Genomic DNA, 19528 nt, shown 5'->3' with positions numbered 1-19528 from the left:
TTCTGTGGTACATTTCTTTGAACAAAACCTGGGCATCTGTGCCCTCACTAAAACATGAAGTGTGATTTTGGCTGTTGAGGCCTGTGGTCCAGAAGCCTGTGGCGCTGGCCCTCTGTAAACCACAGCTGCTCCAGCTTTCCCGGCCATCCCTGCTCTGTGCAGTTTTCTGCCTCATTCATCACACCTGCACTATCACATAAGGTGATTGGTCACATAATATTTAGCAACAAACCCCTCTCTGACTTCTACTATGCAAATGTTACTCATCTGATGCTGGCTCTGCAGCTGTTGCTTTTTTGAGGCCCAGACCAAGTTCACTTGACTGAAGATGACTTGGTGTGAAGGATTAAAATGGAATCTTGACTTACCACATTACAGAAGCCAGCTCAATCCAGTGTTTATCGTAAAGATTTGGTACCATGAGACTGCTGTTTAATATCACTCTCTGAGCAAGTCGGTTTAACAATACTAATTTGTCTTAATGGGAAGAGGTTTTAGAGACTTCCATGTGTGTGTTTTTATATTCTTTAATTATCTGGTGTCAGTCCCTTCCAGGTAGTTATAAGAAAAGTAATTACTTTTATGTTATATCAGGGTTTTTAGGGTTTTGAGTTGCTTTCCCACAGTAGCTGCTGAGTTGTTGAGAGCATTGCTCCACGGAAAGGAAAGAGGGAAAAGCACAGCAATAGGTCTTCAAGAACTACTTGTCAATGGATCACCTTTGCTTCTTCTAACTATAAAAGACAGAATACAAAAAAACAAACACAGATGAGCTTATGTAGGCATTGTAGGTGATAGGAAATATTTTGGATTTTATTCCAAGTATGATAGAAAGCTGTTGGCTGGTTGAGAAAAGGAAATGACAGTATCTGATTTATCTTTTTTTAAAAGGCTTACTCAGCCTGCTGTGTGGAGGTTATCGTAAGGGTGGGAGCAGTAGTAAAGATGACAGGGGTGAGAGGTTAGCAGTGGTGAGGAAGAATACATATTTACATTTATGTTTCAAATCTAGAGCCTAGAGTATTGTTGATAGTTGGTTACAGATTGAAAAAAAAAATGGGGTTTAGGATGACGCTTAGGCTTTTGATCTGAAGAAGCCAGTAAATGTAATAGTTGGCTAAGATGTGAAGGCTTGGGGAAAAGCAAGTTTGAAGGAAGGTTGGAGAATTAAGAGGACATGCCATGTTTAGATCCTTGTTAGGCATCCAAATGGATATGCCACCTCTGCAGTTGGAAACACAAGTGTGAAATTACAGTCAGAAAGAAGTCAGGGTAGGCATATACATGTGGAGTAAATAATCTATAGATGATGATTAAAGCTGTGGGAGAGAAGGCATGAAATCACCCAGGGACTGAGCAGATGGTGAAAAGTCTACCACTGAGAGTTAGGCCCTCCAGCATTTAGAAGTCAGTAAGAGGAGATTTTGCAGAGGAACCTGAGAAAGAGAAGAAAGAGTATAGAAAGGTCAACTATATTAACATGCTAGTGAGAGATCAAGTTAGATGTGGATGAAATGTTGGATTAAATAGTGTGGAGGTGGTCTTTGGTGTTAGTGGAATAATGGAAACTAAAACCAGATTTGAATGAGTTCAAGAGATAATGGACCTAAGGAGGTAGTAACAGCTGGGTCCGGGGTGACTGTTTTGAGAACTGCAGAGGGGACCAGAGCACAGGAGAAGAATCTGCAAGGAGATAGGAGGTTAAGGGCAGTTTTTGCCATTTTGGGTTTTTGTTTGATAAAGTTCATCCTTTATGAAAAAATAGCAGAGTGTATGTGCACAGATGCTGGTAGCCTGGAGACCTGATGGGAGGAGGATGAAGTTCTCCTGATTGCTTCTATTTTATACTCAGGGAAATAAGATACAAAACCATGAGCCAAGGGGAGGGAAGAAGGGGAAAGAACATATTGTAACTTTGAGAAGCAATGAGAAGGTGTGAAATAATTCTTTTGAGAGTATGTTGCTTGGTGTTTCAGATCTTTTTAGACTCTGAGATAACAATGTAATCTCAGGAATGCAAAGTATTTCTGTGGATATTCTGCCCAGAGGAACCAGAATAGGAATTAGTTCAGACCAAAAATCACTAAATGTAGTCACAGTGCCTCTTGGATTTGTTCAGAAAATGTATAAAATTCATTTCATAAATTCCAACCTTTAAATTTTTGAAGAGTCAATATAACTAGCCACCTGCTTCAAAATACAAAAGGAATAAATGTGTAAGCAATGAAGGGTCTCCTTTCCTTGGTTCCCTCCTATGTAATTCCTTTCTCTGGAAAGTGTCAATGATAACACTTTTCTTCTATCTCCTTCCAGAGATACTTTACTGATTCTTTTTATGGTGGGGGACCTGGGTGGCTCAACTGGTTAAGCGCCTGACTTTGGCTCAGGTCATGTTCTTGGGGTTTGTGAGTTCGAATACCGTGTCAGGTTCTGTTCGAACAGTTCAGAGCCAGGAGCCTGCTTCCAATTCTGTGTCTTCCTCTCTCTCTGCCCCTTCCCTGCTTACACATACACATTCTCTCTCTTCTCTTCTCTCTCTCTCAAAAATAAACAAACATTAAAAAAATAAAAAGCTAAATATATGGTAGGATTTTAAAAATCTTTACTCCAATTAAGTAAATCATTTTTGAATTACTAGTATTAATTACTAATATTCCTTCATCTTTTCTAATTTATACAAAAATGAATTATAAAAAGAGCAAGAAAGAGCATCTGTTTTAATAATGACTTTACAACTTTGGCAGCCATCTGGTAGGAGTTGTATCTGTTAGATTATTCTTAAGAAATATGTATATTTAACAATGTTCTTTTCCCTTCTTTGTCTTCACAGCTGATCTAGCATCTTTAATGGATAAAACGTATGAGAGAAAGTTGCCTGTTAGTTCTTTAACAATATCACGGGTAAGAAAACTTAAACATCTATATTTTCAAAAAAGGACGATGAGTGACTATTGAGATGAAGCTATGTAAATAAAGGCTACCTCTCATTGGAAATATTTTTGCAAAATAGGGTATGTTTTTATAGTTACTAATATTTTGTGGTAAAGTAGCAAATTTCTATAACTGAAATAAAAAGTAGTAAATTTACCAGACTCTCATGTCAGTGATCATTGTTGTGTATCTGATTTATTTTAATTTTTGGAAGTAATTTTGATACTTGAGGAAGTCTATAAAAGAATGGATACTGATGTTAAATACTGCAGTACAGTGGAACAGAGAATAGTATTAGGCTGAGAATCAGGAATTGTAATTGATAGACCACTTCTGAACACTTTCGATGCCTGCTATTGTACTAGCTTCCTGACATACATGATCTCTGTTAATTCATATAGCGGCCGTATGAGATCAGCACTGTTAGCTGCATTTTATATGTAAGACTCAGATTGGTTGATAACTTTCTCACATTCACACAGTTCATAAATTGAAAAATTGAGCTTCAAACCCATATCTCTGTGACATCACAGTCCTTCTCTATCGCCTCCCTCAAGTGGATCTGCCCTTTTCTTTGTCATGAATTCATTTTGTGACATGAGGCAGTTGGACCTCTCTCAATTTCCTCATTTCCAGTGTGGGATTAATAGTGTCTTCCCCACAGGGCTCATACAATGCTAAAATGAGATCTTAATTGTGAAAAATCTTTGTAGAAATTAATGGCACCATAAAATTCAGGATATTTTTACATCTACATGAGGAAAAGTAAAGAAACCCCTATTCTTTTTAGTCTGAGTCTTTTCTTTCTGCCTCTTGATATTTTCTTCTTAGTCGGGAAGTAGTTTTAACTAGGTCATAACCCAAATTGTGTAGCCTCAGTTTTCAGAGGGGGACTTAAAAGCCATTGCACATCTCTTACATGATGGATAAAATTTCTGTATGCCGTAATACCTAATACTTGTTTAAGCAGCACTTTAGAGCTTACAGAGCTTTCCTGGGTATTTTCTCACTGGGGTCTCACACTCTTCAGTGTAGGAGCCTTTATTCTGTCCATGCCGATCCGATGGAGCAGCTAAGTTCCAGAGTGGCTGTACCATCTGTCTATGCCACACAGCAAGCAATCAGGAGAGCGAGTTCTCAACGTTAAGTCCTGGGTTTGAAGTGTATTTTATCTGCTCCTTAATGAGATTTCTAAATAAAATCCTTAAGTCCTAGACATTTTTAGAAAGCCTCCCCCTTTTACTTTTTCTCTCTTTTTCTTCATAAAGTTTTAATTATAGGCACAACATGCATGTTCTCCTGCTCAATCCTTTTTGCCTGTGTCTCTCCTTTAGGATAGAATCCATCCTTGGAGTAATTATTATCGTTTGTTTCTTTACTTTGGAGTTAGGAGCATACACAGGGATTTTATGGTTCAAAGGAAGCCTTTGTTGGTGGAAGGATCACAGGTTGACTGGTTCAGAGCAGAGCCAGAGTAGAAAATCAAAGTAGAAAAATTGGTCATAAGGCTGCACTTTATAAATTTACATTTTCATCTCTTGGGCCATATTTTTTTCAGCCTTTAGAATCTTTGTCCTTTCACCTACCTGTTCTTATGTTTGGAGCTTAGAACATAGAGAAAATATCAGGATTTAAAGATAAAGGGAAATATTGATAACTAATTATAAACATAAGTAGGAGCTCTCCCTTGTTCTGAGCAAGTTTCATGTTTGGTTTTCAAACAGTTTTTAATAGCAAGGTTGATCTGCACATAGAAAAATAGAGAAGCCCTTGTGTATTCTTTGTATTAGTACAAAACCATTTCAAGAATGGAGCCATATCATGTGAACAGTGTTCCAATAAAATGGACATCCTATCTTTAAAAAAAATTTTTTTTAAGTTTATTTATGGTGGAGATAGAGTGAGCAAGCACAAGCTGGGGAGGAGCAGAGAGAGAGGGGAAACACAGAATCCAAAGTAGGCTCCAGGCTACAAGCTGTCAGCACAGAGCCCAACATGGGGCTCGAGCTCACAAACCATGAGATCATGACCTGAGCCGAAGTTGGATGCTTACCCAACTGAGCAGTCCAGGCACCTCTGGATGTCCTATCTTTTTTAAGGTCATTGTGTAAATCAGATGCAATATGTAGCATAATCTGTATTCAAAGTTTATTTTTCTTTCAGTTTGTGGACAACATTTCATCTAGAGAAGAGATAGACCATGCAGAGTATTACCTTTACAAGTAAGTTTTCCATTTTATTTGACCATATATTCTCTCACAAAGGGTGGTATGTATTACGCATAATGTTTAGCACCTTGTTAAGTTTATGTTTTGGAGATATTTCTGTATCAGTATATAGATAGCTTCCTCATTTTTTATAACTGCATCATATTCCATATTGTGAATATATTATTTAAACCAGTTCTCTATAATAGGACCTGTAGGTTGTTTGCTCTGTCTCTTTGTAGGAGGTGTCGTATAGTAATTAACAACCCTGTGCACATGTAATTTTATATACAATCCTTATAAGTATATACAGTTGTAATTTTAATAGCTGCTGCCAATTTGCTTTCCATTGAGATTTCACCAGGTGACATTACTGCCAGCCCTGGAGTATAAAGGCCTGTTTTTACAGCTTGGCCAACAGGTGTTTTCACACTTTGAGATTTTTTTTTTTTTGTCAATCTGATAGGTGAACAATTTTATATATCTCCTCTCTCCCTTTCTTATTCGGATGGAAATACAGTCTATATGCACTATTCAGCACCTATTTTTAATTAACACTTTATTTTAAATCTTTCTGGACATTACCGCACTTACTGCGTACTTTCCCACAGCTGTTAACAGTCCCACTGTGAACGACAGACACCCTCACCCTTGTGTACAAAGAAAACGAAGCTTGTTCACTACAGCACCGTCTGTGGTAGCAAGAGATGTGAATAACCTAAAGCTTATTAAATAAAGGACTGGCTAAATAAATTCTGATTTTTTTCTTATAGTTGGTGTCTCATCTTTAAGAGCAAAATGAAACCTCACAACTTTTTACTGTAATTCCTTATTGTCATTAAAAAAATCTGATTTATGATTTTTCCAATTCCTGGGTTTCAAAAATAGACTCATACTGAAACTTAAAATGTTTTGGGGTAGCCTGGGTGGCCCAGCCGGTTAAGTATCTGATTCTTGATCTTGGTTCAGGTCATGATCTCATGGTTCATGAGTTCAAGCCCCATGTCCAGGGCTATGTGCTAACAAAGTGGAGCCTGCTTGGGCTTCTCTCTCTCCCTCTCAACCCCTCCCTAGCTTTCACTCTCTCCCTCAAAATACATAAATAAACTTAAAAAAAAAAAAAAAAAGAAAATGTTTTTAGTAAGCATTACTTTAGAATTTGCAATTTGCTCTTTGTTTTAAGAGAGTTTTTATTTTTTCCATTTGGGTATTTTTTTTTTAATGTTTATTTTGTTTTTGATGTCATGACTGGGGGAGGGGCAGACAGAGAGGGAGACAGAGGCTCCCAAACGGACTCCATGGTGACACCAGCGAACTGGATGTGTGTCTTGAACTCATGAACCTGAGATCACGTGATGACTTGAGCCAAAGTTAGAAGCCGAACTGACTGAGCCGTGCAGGCACCCCCTAGGTACATTTTTTAAAGATTTTTTTTATATTAATGAAAATGTATTCAATTTTCTTTTATGTGATTTTGCTACATAGTAATGAGCCTTTTTTTTTTTCTTTCTGAATTGGGTCACCTTTTTGGTGTTTTCTGTACAAATGTAAATCTTAAATACATTAGATTTCATACCTGAAATTTATTTATTTATTTATTTATTTATTTATTTATTTCAAAGTGTGTTTACTCTTGAGAGAGAGATAGTGTGCACTCATGGTAGCAGGCTCCATGCTGCCAGTGCAGAGCCTGATACAGGGCTCAAACCCATGAACAGTGAGATCATGACCTGAGCTGAAACCAAGAGTCAGACACTCAACCGACTGGGCCACCCAGGTGCCCTTAAGAACAGTTATTTTTAATCTAAGATTGCTTTTAATAACATCATAATTTGGAGGCTTCTAGGTGGCTCAGTCGGTTAAGCATCTGACTTTGGCTCAGGTCATGATCTCGCGGTTCATGAGTTCGAGCCCTGCGTCGGGCTCTGTGCTGACAGCTAGCTCAGAGCCTGGGGACTATCTTCAGATTCTGTGTCTTTCTGTCTCTCTGGTCCTCCCCTGTTCACACTCTCTCTCTCTCTCTCTGAAAAATAAATAAAACATTAAAAATTTTTTTAAAGAAATAATGTCATAATTTTAAATTCTATGTCCTGAAATCATAATTGCAAGTGTCTTCCTACCCTTCATTAAGATAAATATAAATGTATTCCGAAAGAGAGTAAGCCCTGCCTTTTTTAGTGGTTCTTTGGCACTACCGTAGGGCTCCTTTGATAGTTATTTTGCCTGTGGTGGAAAGTGTATTCAGGCTAGCATCTTCTAGTTCTCATTCTTTTGCTTTGTTGATGGCAGAAAATATTTCCAATGTCTAAAGAGAAATTATTTCTTAGAATTCTCTCCTTTGGGACACAGTGCCATGGTTTTGGAAGAAATACATCCCAGACTGATGATATAATTGATTTCAGTGAGTCAGTATTCACCAAGTACACATGTAATTAACTGAGCACCTGTTACATGCATAGGCTGTGTCCAAGGTGCTGGAATATAGAGACCAAGTTAAAGACTGTTCCATTCCCCATACATTGAAGTTTAACTGGGAAATTTAAGTCCCACCTTTAAGACCATCATGATTCTTCTTATGATGTCAGTTTTGTTAGGCCTAGATTCTTACTGAGTTTCCTAAACTCTTCCTGATTCCATATAGATCATGTAGAAGACTCATCCATTTTAAAATGAGCCACTGTTTAATTTGACATCCCATCCTTTGCTTAATCAAAACTGATGTTCTAATTTACTGAATGTCAACTATACTTCAAAAAAAAAACTAATGTTCTAACTATGACATCACTTTATTTCTGTTGTTTCTCCTCCCATTGCCAAGAAAATTGGCTCTCTTTTTCTCAGCTTTTTAAAAAAAAAACATTTTTGGTAACTTCATGAGATTATTATTATATGTGTATGGGCCTAGGTATAACCCCGCAAAACTGCATCAAGATGTAGATAACGGAGGTCAGCTACATTCACTCATTAGCTAAATGTCTCATGCCTGCTTTCCATCCTTAGAGGATATATAAAGGTTGTGCCTCTGCAAAGTTAGAGATTACAAGCCTCGAACTCTCGGTGTTTCTGCCCATTAATTGAAATCAGGAATGTCAATCCTGAAGGCAGCAAGGGCTCCTGGTATTTCCACCAGTTAGGTCATCAGCATGCAGTGGTCGTGATGCCCAGCATCCCCACATGGGATGACTTTAGATGTCTTAGAAATCACAAGTCTGGGGTGAGGACAGGAAAACCATTTCTTAATCCCAAACAACTAACAGCTTCTTGGGTGGATTTCTCACTCCCCAGGCAGTACCATCTTTGAGGGTAAGGCCCACAACAGGACATTGGGCTGCCACCTCTGTCATTAGCTCAACTCTTTGTCTTCCTTAGCCTGTGCAGATCAGGCTCAGCAAGCAGTGCCTACCTGCTGCCTTCTCCCATCTCCTAGTGATCAGTCTTTCCCCTGATGATATAAACAGTAGTAGAGCCAGAGAAGTTTGGAACCTTGGGTGATCAGTAGAGAGCTGAGGGTGCGTCTGCCATTGACTCAGGTGCACGAGTTCTAGCACCTCAGGGTGCTACTGGCCCAGGCCTGCTTGGTAACCAGCTGTCCTCCCAGGAGAGAATTTTAGCCTTTGAATCTCCTGAGGGACACAGGTTTAAAAGTTTAGGGGCTTCAAGACTGAGAAACCAGGGATCTTTTAAGAAGAGTTAGAAAGGCTGCTTGTGAGAAAGTATGAGGGAGAAGAATATCCAAATACCCCTTTTTGGGCTGTGGTCTGTTCTCTAGGGGCCTACAACCTGAGGATTAACTTTTCCTACACCGGTCCTTAAACAACAACAAACAAGAACAAAACCAAAAATGAGGAAAGGGAAATGATGCTTCAAACAAAGGAATAATGTGTACTAACAGTGATTAAAGCAGTTAATACCAGACAGTATATAGGTTGACAAGAAAAAGAGTCTCTGATAATATTCTATACGTCTAATGGGAAGAGAAAACTAAGAGTAAAAATAATTACAACAGCACAAACGCTGAACTGAAGTACAAAGTCTGCCAGTAAGAAACAAGAGAAGGCATGCTAAGAACCATTGGGCTGTAACAAACTAAAGGAAACAAGATAAAAATAGACTAAGAAGCTGGAAGAGAAAATGAGGTAAGAAGAACCCGATGCTCCACGTACTCGATTCACACAGTGTGTAGGGAGATGGCCGGGAGAGAGGGAAAATAGGCCTGGGCATGCGATTGCACTAATACTCTCAGCAGGCCGATAGCGCCTTCTTTGTGAGTGCTTTTCAAGCTTCGTCCAGGAAGCCCTGGAGTTGATTGCTCACAGGGGCCTCCGGGCTGTGGGCTGGGGAGGAAAAGGCAGTGACAGAGAAGCCAGGCAGTGCTGCCCCCGGCCCTCTGCTTCTGTTTCTGCTTCTGTTTAAGCCAGGGAAGCTGTGCGTCCAGCTGCTTTATATGTCAGGGTCTGCCGAGTAATGCACAGAGAGGTCTGTGAATTTTGATGAAAATAAAACTATATATTTTTTCACTAACCTCTCAATATTTAGCATTTCCTTCAATTATGAATATTTGCAACAATTCATAATATTATAAGCAACATCTGTGTCTTTCTTGCTAACATAAGCAGATTTTTAGAATCTCATATGTTTGTTGCAGATATCTTAACAAATTATGCTCAGCACTGCTTAGAAATTACATTGGGGGGGGGGACCCTGGGTGGCTCATTCAGCTCAGGTCATGATCTCATGGTTCATGAGTTTGAGCCTAGCGTTGGGCTCTGTGTTGACAGCTCAGAGCCTGGAGCCTGCTTCAGATTCTGTCTTTCCCTGTTTCTCTGCCCTTCCCCCACTTGCTTGCTTGCTCGCTGTCTGTCTGTCTGTCTCTTTCTCTCAAAAAATATATAAACATTACATTTGGAATTAAAACTACTGCTAGATAGTGTTAATTCGTGCATTGTCAGAGAAGCATGTGTTCCCACATCTTAAGCATTTTTTAAATATTTTGTAATTGTATTTCACTATAACTGGTTTCCTTTGTGATCTTGTGTGCTTTTATTTTATGCACTGAAAACATCATTCTGAGAATGAGGATATGAGCTTCATCAGACTGCCATAGTTCATGCCACAGAGAAATGTCAAGAACCATGCTATGAGATTGTGTTTAAGAAAAGGTCCTTTGCTTAGACTTATTCCTGCTGCTTCCTCCACGCCTTTTGAAATTTTCTAGATCTTTGTTTTTTTATTCTTACAAAAAAGACTTCTTATTTTAGTTTAGACTTTATAGAGGAAGACAAACATATGGTGTATAGGTGTGCTGTTTTCCAAATAAAAGCTTAGACACAGCCAGTCTCTTAAGCTTCCCCAGAGAGCAAGAAGAGGGTGTGGGGAAGTGAAGAGCTGCCAGAGACTGGCCAGAGGTGCTGTGGGCAGGAGATCAGTGCCTGGGCGGGGTTTTGGTATCACCACCCATCCAGCTTGGTGAGGGTGAACCCGTGCTACTGGTCAGCAGTAAGCTAAGGTTTTAAGGCACTGAGGAGAGAAGTAACCGTGCAACTGATGGCTGCTGAGAGGAAACGGCTATTCAGAGGGCATCTGACTGCTGGGCATAGGAAGCTGATGGCTGAGTTATGCTATTTGTCAAAAAGAGTTTTATATGTCCCGTGGTAGCTTTAAAAAGAGTTGAGCAAAATATTTTTTCCCTTGGACATAGGATTAATTTTTCCTTCCTACTCACATATCCTCTCTTTGGCATTTGGAGAAAAATGTCTTTCTATCTTTGCTTTACTGTAAGCTTACAGCATTCCTAAGAATTAGATTTGCATCTTTATTTTATTGATGCTAAGACTAAGGCATAGAGATACACTGAGAACAGCCAACATAGTGGTGTGCGTGTAAGCCACTGCCTATCCCAGGCAGAGAAGGGAAGCCAAAAAGAACGGAATGTGAACAGAGGAACAGTACTATGAAAACAGTAGTGTTTGCCCAGTGCAAGATATTATCAGTAAGGATCCCGTTATGCTTTTTTTTTCAAGGAAACTGAGACAGAAGGGATTCCTTAGAGACAAGAGTATAGAGCATGGTAAAGCAGGAGAAAACAAAAATTAAGGGATAGGAGGAAATGTGTTATATTTCTTGTAGTCTGTGGGTCACTGGTGGTACTTGGTTTCTAAAAGCTGTGCTCTTAGCTTTTTCTCCAGAAGAGATCCCCTTTGAGGATCTGTCAGCTTGAAGTCTGTGTTATCGCGAGCTTACCTAGAGTTTTCCTTGATCATTTGGTGGAAAGTGTCTCTTTCACTGGCCACCTAGTCTGTAGCTGTGAGCTCAGGACTCCCAAGTCCCTGTGCTGCCCACATATATACATTCAGTCCCTGAGGCAGGCTCTCATCTCCATTTTCAGGAGATAAAATGTATGTCATGAGTAAAACTGTGGCATCAGTAAAAGCCATTGATTTCATGGTTCTAATAAGCCGTAACGATTCATGTATTGGTATTTGATTACTGAATTAATTGAATGCAAACTGAAGGCATAAAAATTCCATCTTTCCATGTGGTATCTTGCTCTTCTCCAAGGATGTTTGCAAATTACATCTTTAAAGTCTTATTTAGACTTTCAAACACTTCTGGGACCATGGCAGTTTAGCATGCATAAAATTAAACTTGTCCCTTTTACTGTCAATGTCAGTAATCAGAACTGATAATTTAATCTGCAACACAATCATCATTCTTGAAGGCTAAGTGATAGAAATTTCTGATGTATATAACATATTCTCTCTATTTTAAGAATGTAACATCTTTTTAAATAGACTTTTGGTTTTTAGCAAAAATGCAGGGAATGCTGAATTTGTTGCCTTATAATAAGAAGAGACTGTCACAGAGCTCCATGAGAAGGTTATTTTTCTCAGAGTACAGCTCCATGTTGTCACGGGAAGTGACCTGCCACGCATTGATGAGCGGAAGTCAAGGTGCTGTGGCAGGCTGCGTGCTGCCGATACATTCATCCACACTGTACCTTAGCCTCAAGCATCTCTCAGGAGTCGCTTAACTGACCTGGCAGATAGCAGGCGTCCCTGGTTGGGGACGGATGGCAGGTCAGGAACAGCTGGGGTGAGGCAGATGGCAGCCTGCATGTCTCCAGGTCCCAGGTTGGCAGCCAGTCTGAAAAAGGATGGACCAAAATAGCTGCATTCTTTCAATAAACAAAAATATCCCTGTGGCTCCTTGGAAGGTGAGCGTACTACCCTAGGCCCATGTTGTAAGAATCTGTGTGTGCCTGCCAAAAGAGGGGAAGGTGGGAGCTGATGAGTTTAAGCAGTTAATTTTCCTTTGCAGGCATGGAGATTATGTATTACAGCAATAAAAAGAAATTAGAGATTTGTCATTATGTTCGAATGCTCTTAAGAAAGGAGTAAGAGCCCAACGGGAGGGAAATGATGCGTAACAGCATTTAAAAAAATTTTTTTTAAGATTTTAAAATTTATTTTGGGGGGAGAGAGAGAGACAGAGCATGAGCAGGCAAGGGGCAGAGAGAGAGGGAGACACAGAATCTGAAGACACACTCCAGGCTCTGAGCTGTCAGCAGAGTCTGATGTGGGGCTCAAACCCACAAACTGTGAGATCATGACCTGAGCTGAAGTCGGACGCTCAACCAATTGAGCCACCTATGTGCCCCGTAACAGCAATTTAAAAAGACTATTCCATTCTTTAATATTGCCGAGTGCTTTATTTACTTCTTACTTGCTAATCCTTACCACAGGCCTAGGAGACAATTTCTTACTGTTAATGGCTCTGCAGTAGAGAGTAGTCCATTGTCAGGGGCACTGCCTGCACCTTGCCAAGGACCTGCCAGAGCTGTGTGCTGGGACTTAGGGTGAGAACTGTGCCTGCTGCTCCTGCATTCAGGCTGTGCACTTGTCTCCCCATCAGTCTCATTGCAGCCTGGGACCTCATCATACCAGAGGGGTGACGACCTTCATGGGTATTTTCCTGGCTTTTGTCCACACATGCTACCTAGCTTTCCCAGTGGGGTCTGACACCTTACATTATTTTATTCTTCCAGAGTGATAAGTCACCTGGAGGCTCTCATCCTAGGAGTTCCTGCGGCCGCAAACATCTGTGTACAAGGCTTTGTAGGGACAGATGCTTTCATTTATTTGGGGTCAAAACCTGGCATGGGTGGAGCATATGGGAGGTAGACATTTTCCAAACTGTTTTTCTAAGTGATTATACTGTTTTACCCTCCCAACAGCAGTTCCAGATCCTCTACTTTGTTGCCAATGAATTTAGCCTTATTAATACGGTTTAGTAGTATCTCACTGTGGTTTTAATTTGTATATGCCTAAATGACTCATCATGTGAAGCATCTTTACATGTGCTTTTCTGCCGTCCCTACATCTCCTTTGGTGGAGTGTCTGTTCAACTCTTTTTCCTGTTTTTCTTTTTATTGGATTGCCTGTTTTTTTTTTTATTACTGGGTGTTGAGAATTCTTTTTCTCCTAGTTCTGTGTTTTTGCTCCCTTAACAGTGATTTTCAGAGAGCACTTTTTATTTTTGATTGAAGTCCAGTTTGTCAGTTCTTTTATGGATTGTGCTTTTTCCATCAGTGATGAAGTTTTTGCCTAGCCCAACACCACAAAGATGTTTCTCTTGTGTTTCTTCTAAGTTCGTAGCTTTAAGCCTCATAGTTAGGACAGTGATCTACTCTGGGTTATGTGTTATATATGGCATGAGGTAAGACTCAAAGGTAGTTTTTTGGCATAAGAATATCTAGTTGTATCAGCACTATTTGTTGAAAAGTCTTTTGTTTCTGCATTGAATTACCTTTGAGTTTCTGTGGAAAATCTGTTGTTTGTATATGTGTGAGTCTACTTCAGTACTGTTTTGTTCCATTGACCTATGTTTCTTTGCTGTCTTGATGCCAGTACCACACTGTCTGGATGCCTCTAATTTTATAATACGTCTTAAAATTAGCTATTCTAAGTCCTCCAACTCAGTTTTTTTTCACATTCATTTTGGCTGGTTCAGGTCCTTTGCATCCCATATCAGTTTTCATGTGTATTCTCACACACATAACGCACACACACACACACATACATACCTACATGCGTTGTTAATGTACAGAAATTAGGAGCAAACTCCTTTCAAGAAATATGTACTGAATGCCTCATATATATTTAGAAATAAGGATGAGAGAGAAGATTGTAAGGGATAGAAAGGAAAATTGGTTTTATGTAAGTCAGCAATCATTCTCTTTCCATTGAAGGCAAATTTAAACTGTCCTCACAGAATTTGAGATGGGAATACATGAAGACACATTTCAGTCTCTTAAGTGTTCTTTAATTTTCCAGGCCTGTGGTGTGTTCAAAGGAAGGATATGATATAATTCTACAATCAGATTATAAATTGGTTGGAGGTAACTAGATATGTGAAATAATTCAAAATAAACACAAGCCCAAAAAATAATAAATGGGTAAATTGACTGTATTTCTATAACAGGTTGTGTGTTTTGGAGAAAATATGCTTCGGGCAGGCTGAAGAGCGATGTTATCAGCAAGCATTCACGGAAGAGGTAGAACATGAGGTAGCCACAAAGGCTGGATGAGAAGAAGGAGCAGGAACAAATGTTCATGATGAAATAAACAGTAGAGGAGAAAAAGCTAATAGGGTAGCGTGAAAACTGGCTTTATGGGGGACAAGGGACTGCCCTGACCAGAGAGACCAGAGCTTATTAAGGAACAGTGAGAAATAAGGTAGTAGAATACAGAGGGAACAGAATGCTGGCGGAGGAGAAAGGAGAGTTTAAAATCTGTTGTTAACATACATATGTATGTGTATGTATGATAATATATACATTGGTACAACTTCTATGGAGAACTTTGGCAACATATATCAAAGTTACAAACTTACATACCCGTTGAGCCATTAATTTGGCCTTATCACACACCTATGAAATAATATTCAATACAAAACCTAAAAGATTATGTTGATCTACAGGGGCTTGATTAATTATTAATAGTACAATACAGGGCAGTGAAAAGAAGGAAAACTTTATTCATATTTCTTTTTTTTTAATAGTTTATTGTCAAATTGGTTTCCATACAACACCCAGTGCTCTTCCCCACAGTGCCCTCCTCCATCACTACCACCTCTTTTCCCCCCACCCCCTTCCCCTTCAACCCTCAGTTTGGTTTCAGTATTCAGTAGTCTCTCAAGTTTTGTGTCCCTCTCTCTCCCCAACTCTCTTTCCCCCTTCCCCTCCCCCTGGTCCTCCATTAGGTTTCTCCTGTATTCCTGTTAGACCTATGAGTGCAAACATATGGTTTCTGTCCTTCTCTGCCTGATTTATTTTGCTTAGTATGACACCCTAGAGGTCCATCCACTTTGCTACAAATGGCCATATTTCATTCTTTCTCATTATTCATATTTCTGATGGAACAAGTTAAAAACGCATTCAGTGAAAAAAAAAGTATGGAACTTTTTGTTACATTACCATTGTAGATTCTATCTATATGCAATAAGTGTATACATGCTTTGATACATATGTGTATATGTGTGTGTGTGTGTGTGTGTGTGTGTGTGTGTGTATGTATGCATAGACTGTCTCTGCAGTGGTGTATATATATATGTGTGTGTGTGTGTGTGTGTGTATACACACACACACACACACACACACACACAAACTGGTAAACTGGTAATACTGGTTTCTTTTGGGGAAGAGTCCTGAGTGATTTTTTTTTTTTAAGACCTGGGTGACTACTGACTGAATTCTCTCTTGTACCTTCTGAATATTTATATCATGGATATATATTACTTAAAGATTTTTTAAAATTCCTTGACACAGTTTTTTAAAAATCCTCGATTTAGGTGACAGCAAGATGGTGGATTTTTCTTTGGCCTTTTCATGTACATGTACAGATTTCTGAGTTTGCTGTATCATGTCCTCTGTGTACCAACCAACCACATTTGAACTGTTTCACAGGAACTTGTCCCAGACTTTTGGAGAAAGAACAGCTGCCAAAACATACCTACATTAGAGTCTTCCTGATGTCATAGTAGCTGCTGGGGAATTTTAGAGTAGGCATTCTCTGAAGTTCTGTTAACTTTCAGAGTCTGTGAAATTGAGACTTGGGCCGGCTAAGCAATATCCTATGCACACATCCAAGCACTAGCTGCAGATGAAGGCCTCACTTACAGTTCAGAGGCTCATCAGTTAGACCAGCGTATCTCATTGGGCCAAGTTTTTGTCCTCAGGCAGTCTAGGGAATAAAGCAGAACATAAAGACTCAGTGAATACTTGAATACTTTATAACAGAGTAACATAAAACTAATTAAACTCAGAAAAAAACTAGTATATACAGAGATACAACTGTAAAAAAAAAAAAGCATAATCACGAAGACAAAAGATGCCGTAAAGATCCTGAAGGAATCAGGATGGCAGGAAATAGTCAGGTGACATGGATTTTAGGACCAATTTAGTTTCCACTTTGATCTTTAACTTGGAGCCAGTTAAAGATGAGCAAATGATCTTGGATGCTTCACAAGTCACCAGTAATATCTAAAATCCTGTGTTTCTTAATCTCATTGATCTAGACCTTATCACAAGAAACCTCAGACTTTGAAAGCTTGAGATTCTGATTTTTGTTTACTTTCTCACCCATAACTTTATTTTCTTAAATAGTGGAGCTGAACTTTCAGCCACATTAACTATGAATATCTATAGAAAAACTAGTGGATATAGATAAACAGCAGAAAGTATAAGGGGATCTCTTAATCTCTTTTGGATTTGGGTGACAGGCTTAATTTACTATCTTATTTCTGAATACTTTTAGTAAATTTCTTGGTATAAGAAGCTGGGTGTTCACTCTTATTTTCCAGGAAGCTAGGTTTTTTTTCTGTATTTGATATTTTCCTATTCTCTTTCTCTGGAGGGCCCACAAAGCACCTATTCTTGATGCCTTGCATACACATGGAATTTAAAAGGAGAGAGCTAAAATAGATCTGTTCTTATAGCTGCTGAACCCTCTGTGGATTAAACCTAAAAAAAACTTCTGTAGTTTCATATAAAAAGATATATCCAAGTTGTTTTTTTCCAGAGTATAAAGTTCTTTGATCCAAGAAAAACATTTTTTTGACTGTTTTCATAACTTCAAAGTCATTATCAAAGTAGCAGAAATTATAGCTATAGGACGGAAAGAAAGGCATAACTATAATGTCTTATGCTTAAAAACAGAGCGTCTTCAGCAGGATTTTGCATGTCAGGCAGTTTGGTTTAGAGATAATTAAAAAACCTTCTCAGGAGCTGGTACACTATTTAAGGGAGAGGTGAGTGGATATACACAGAAGTTTCAAGAAGGCCTTTGTGAGAAGTGACTTCATCATGAGTTTTGAGGCCACTGGCAAATAAATTCCTAAGTATTTTCAGATGCTGTGTGTCTAGGCAAGAGGACAGTTGAGGAACTAGAAGTATTTGATATGAATTCTCTTAGTGCCATGCTGCAGTGATTTTCCTGCTAGATTTCCAGTTATGTTTGTTTTTACGTTAAAGACTTTATATTTTGCGATCTATTCTGTTCTTCTTTTTAATAGCAGTGCTGATTTTAAGACCCAGGATGTACCACATTTCATAGCTAGTAATGGGCAAGGCTTGGACGTAAACCAGGTTGTTCAACTCCAGGCCAGTGTAGCGCATAACTAGTATATTTATGACACACTGGCTGTTAAATGGCTCTGTGATGGATGTTATCAAGAGCTGAAATTCATACTGGCCATTTGTCTTCATTGATGGAAGCCAGGCAGAGTTTTGATAGGAAGAACTCTGAAATAATTTGTTAAAATGAGAAATTTGTGGATCTCCTATATATAGTTTGTTATAGTCCTCCATTTCCTGGATAATCGCACAGACTGTCTGTTAACACAGACGGCACACTTTCACAGGGCTTTCAGACTCCAGCCAGAAATGGACTGCTATTCTCTGGGTGCACCAGGTGTTTTCTTCTCTTTGCCCTCTTCCCCATCTCCTTCTGATAAAATGCAGCCTGTCTTTTAAGGCCTGTCCCAAATACTGCTACATGTGTAAATTTGCCCTGAATTTTACCATTTGAATGTGATCTCTCTGACCCTCTTCCATAGCTTTTCTTTTATCTACTCAGGGGTGCTTACTTGGTTTATTTTTTTCTTTGACTAGTCAGAAATACATATTTTAAACTTTTTCTTTACTTGAGGAGTAGTTTAGTGTATTAGATAGGCACATAGACAGGGTGCCTAGGTGGCTCAGTCAGTTAAGCATCCAGGTTCAGCTCAGGTCATAACCTCATGGTCTGTGAATTCGAGCCCCATGTCGGGCTCTGTGCTGACAGCTCGGAGCTTAGAGCCTGGTTTGGATTCTGTGTCTCCATCTCTTTCTCTGTCTTTACCCCTCTCTCACTCTGTCTCTCAAAAATGAATAAATATTAAAACAAAACAAAAGCATAAGAGTATGGCTTCTGGAATCAATCTGTCTAGATTTGAATCCCAAGTGTGCCATCTACTAGCTGTTTAATTTAGTTATTTATATTCTCTATCCCTCAGTTTCCTTATCATTAAAATGGGGATTAAAATAATTCCTATACTTTAGGGTAGACCCTTAGAATAGTCTTGGACTGAGTAGGATGGTGCTCAGTAAATTTTAGCTTTAATGTTGTCTTTGCTGCATTGTAACATCTTGAAGAGCAAGGACTATTCCTTCCGAAATTTTCTCTCTTTAGAGTAAACGTATTTTGAACTCTAATTTCAGCTGCTAAGTAGTCCTCCACTATTGTAACTATCCCCACCAAGGGCATCAAAGTGCAAAGAGTATCAGGACTCAGGGATAGGGAGAAATAGATGCTTACGAATACTCATAGCTTAACACTCAGATGGGAAGGATATCACAATTTGGGGAGATGCTGCCTGACCCGAAAAGATAACTAACTTCAAGGTTTCATGTATCTACCCATATTGCTAAGCTTACAGTGTCCAAAAACCAGAAGGGGGCAGCAGAAAGTCATCTGCTTCTTATCTGTGGAGAAGGGAGAGAAGCCCAAAGGTGATCAGTTGCCAGTTGGGAACAACCTGAACCCAAACTGATCTCTGATAAGATGTTATTGCATCAGTTATCACAGTGCACATTAGAACTGAAAGGAGAGGTCTGTTCTGAAGGCTGGGAGCATGACAGGAAAACATTTAAACAGTTGAAATAGAAATTGAGGGACTGCTTCCAGTGATGTTAGCTCTGATATTGGAGTGCCCAAGACCAGCTCAGAATGTCGAAAGATCTCTAATGCTGTCAGCATTCCCCACTATTTTATTTTCTTGTCTCCCCCCCCCCCCCCCCCCCCCCCCCCCCGCCAGATGTAAAAACTCAGAATTCCTATTTGTGTGGCCTATTG

General features: G+C 39.3%; 1 protein-coding gene across 2 annotated transcripts in view; it reads left to right on the top strand.

The window, feature by feature from the left end:
• MRPS27 (mitochondrial ribosomal protein S27) overlaps positions 1 to 19528 on the top strand; it is an 88473-nt gene that overhangs the window by 15357 nt on the left and 53588 nt on the right. For both annotated transcript variants that reach the window (XM_029942411.1, XM_029942412.1), the window contains exons 3-4: positions 2831 to 2901; positions 5095 to 5153. In XM_029942411.1, coding sequence (XP_029798271.1) covers positions 2831 to 2901; positions 5095 to 5153 — 130 coding nt within the window. The remainder of the gene's footprint in view (positions 1 to 2830; positions 2902 to 5094; positions 5154 to 19528) is intronic.

This window comes from Suricata suricatta, chromosome 6 (assembly GCF_006229205.1).
Source record: "Suricata suricatta isolate VVHF042 chromosome 6, meerkat_22Aug2017_6uvM2_HiC, whole genome shotgun sequence".
Taxonomy (NCBI): Eukaryota; Metazoa; Chordata; class Mammalia; order Carnivora; family Herpestidae; genus Suricata; species Suricata suricatta.
The sequence above is the reverse complement of the archived record's forward strand: the minus strand, read 5'-3'. Positions and strand labels throughout refer to the sequence as shown.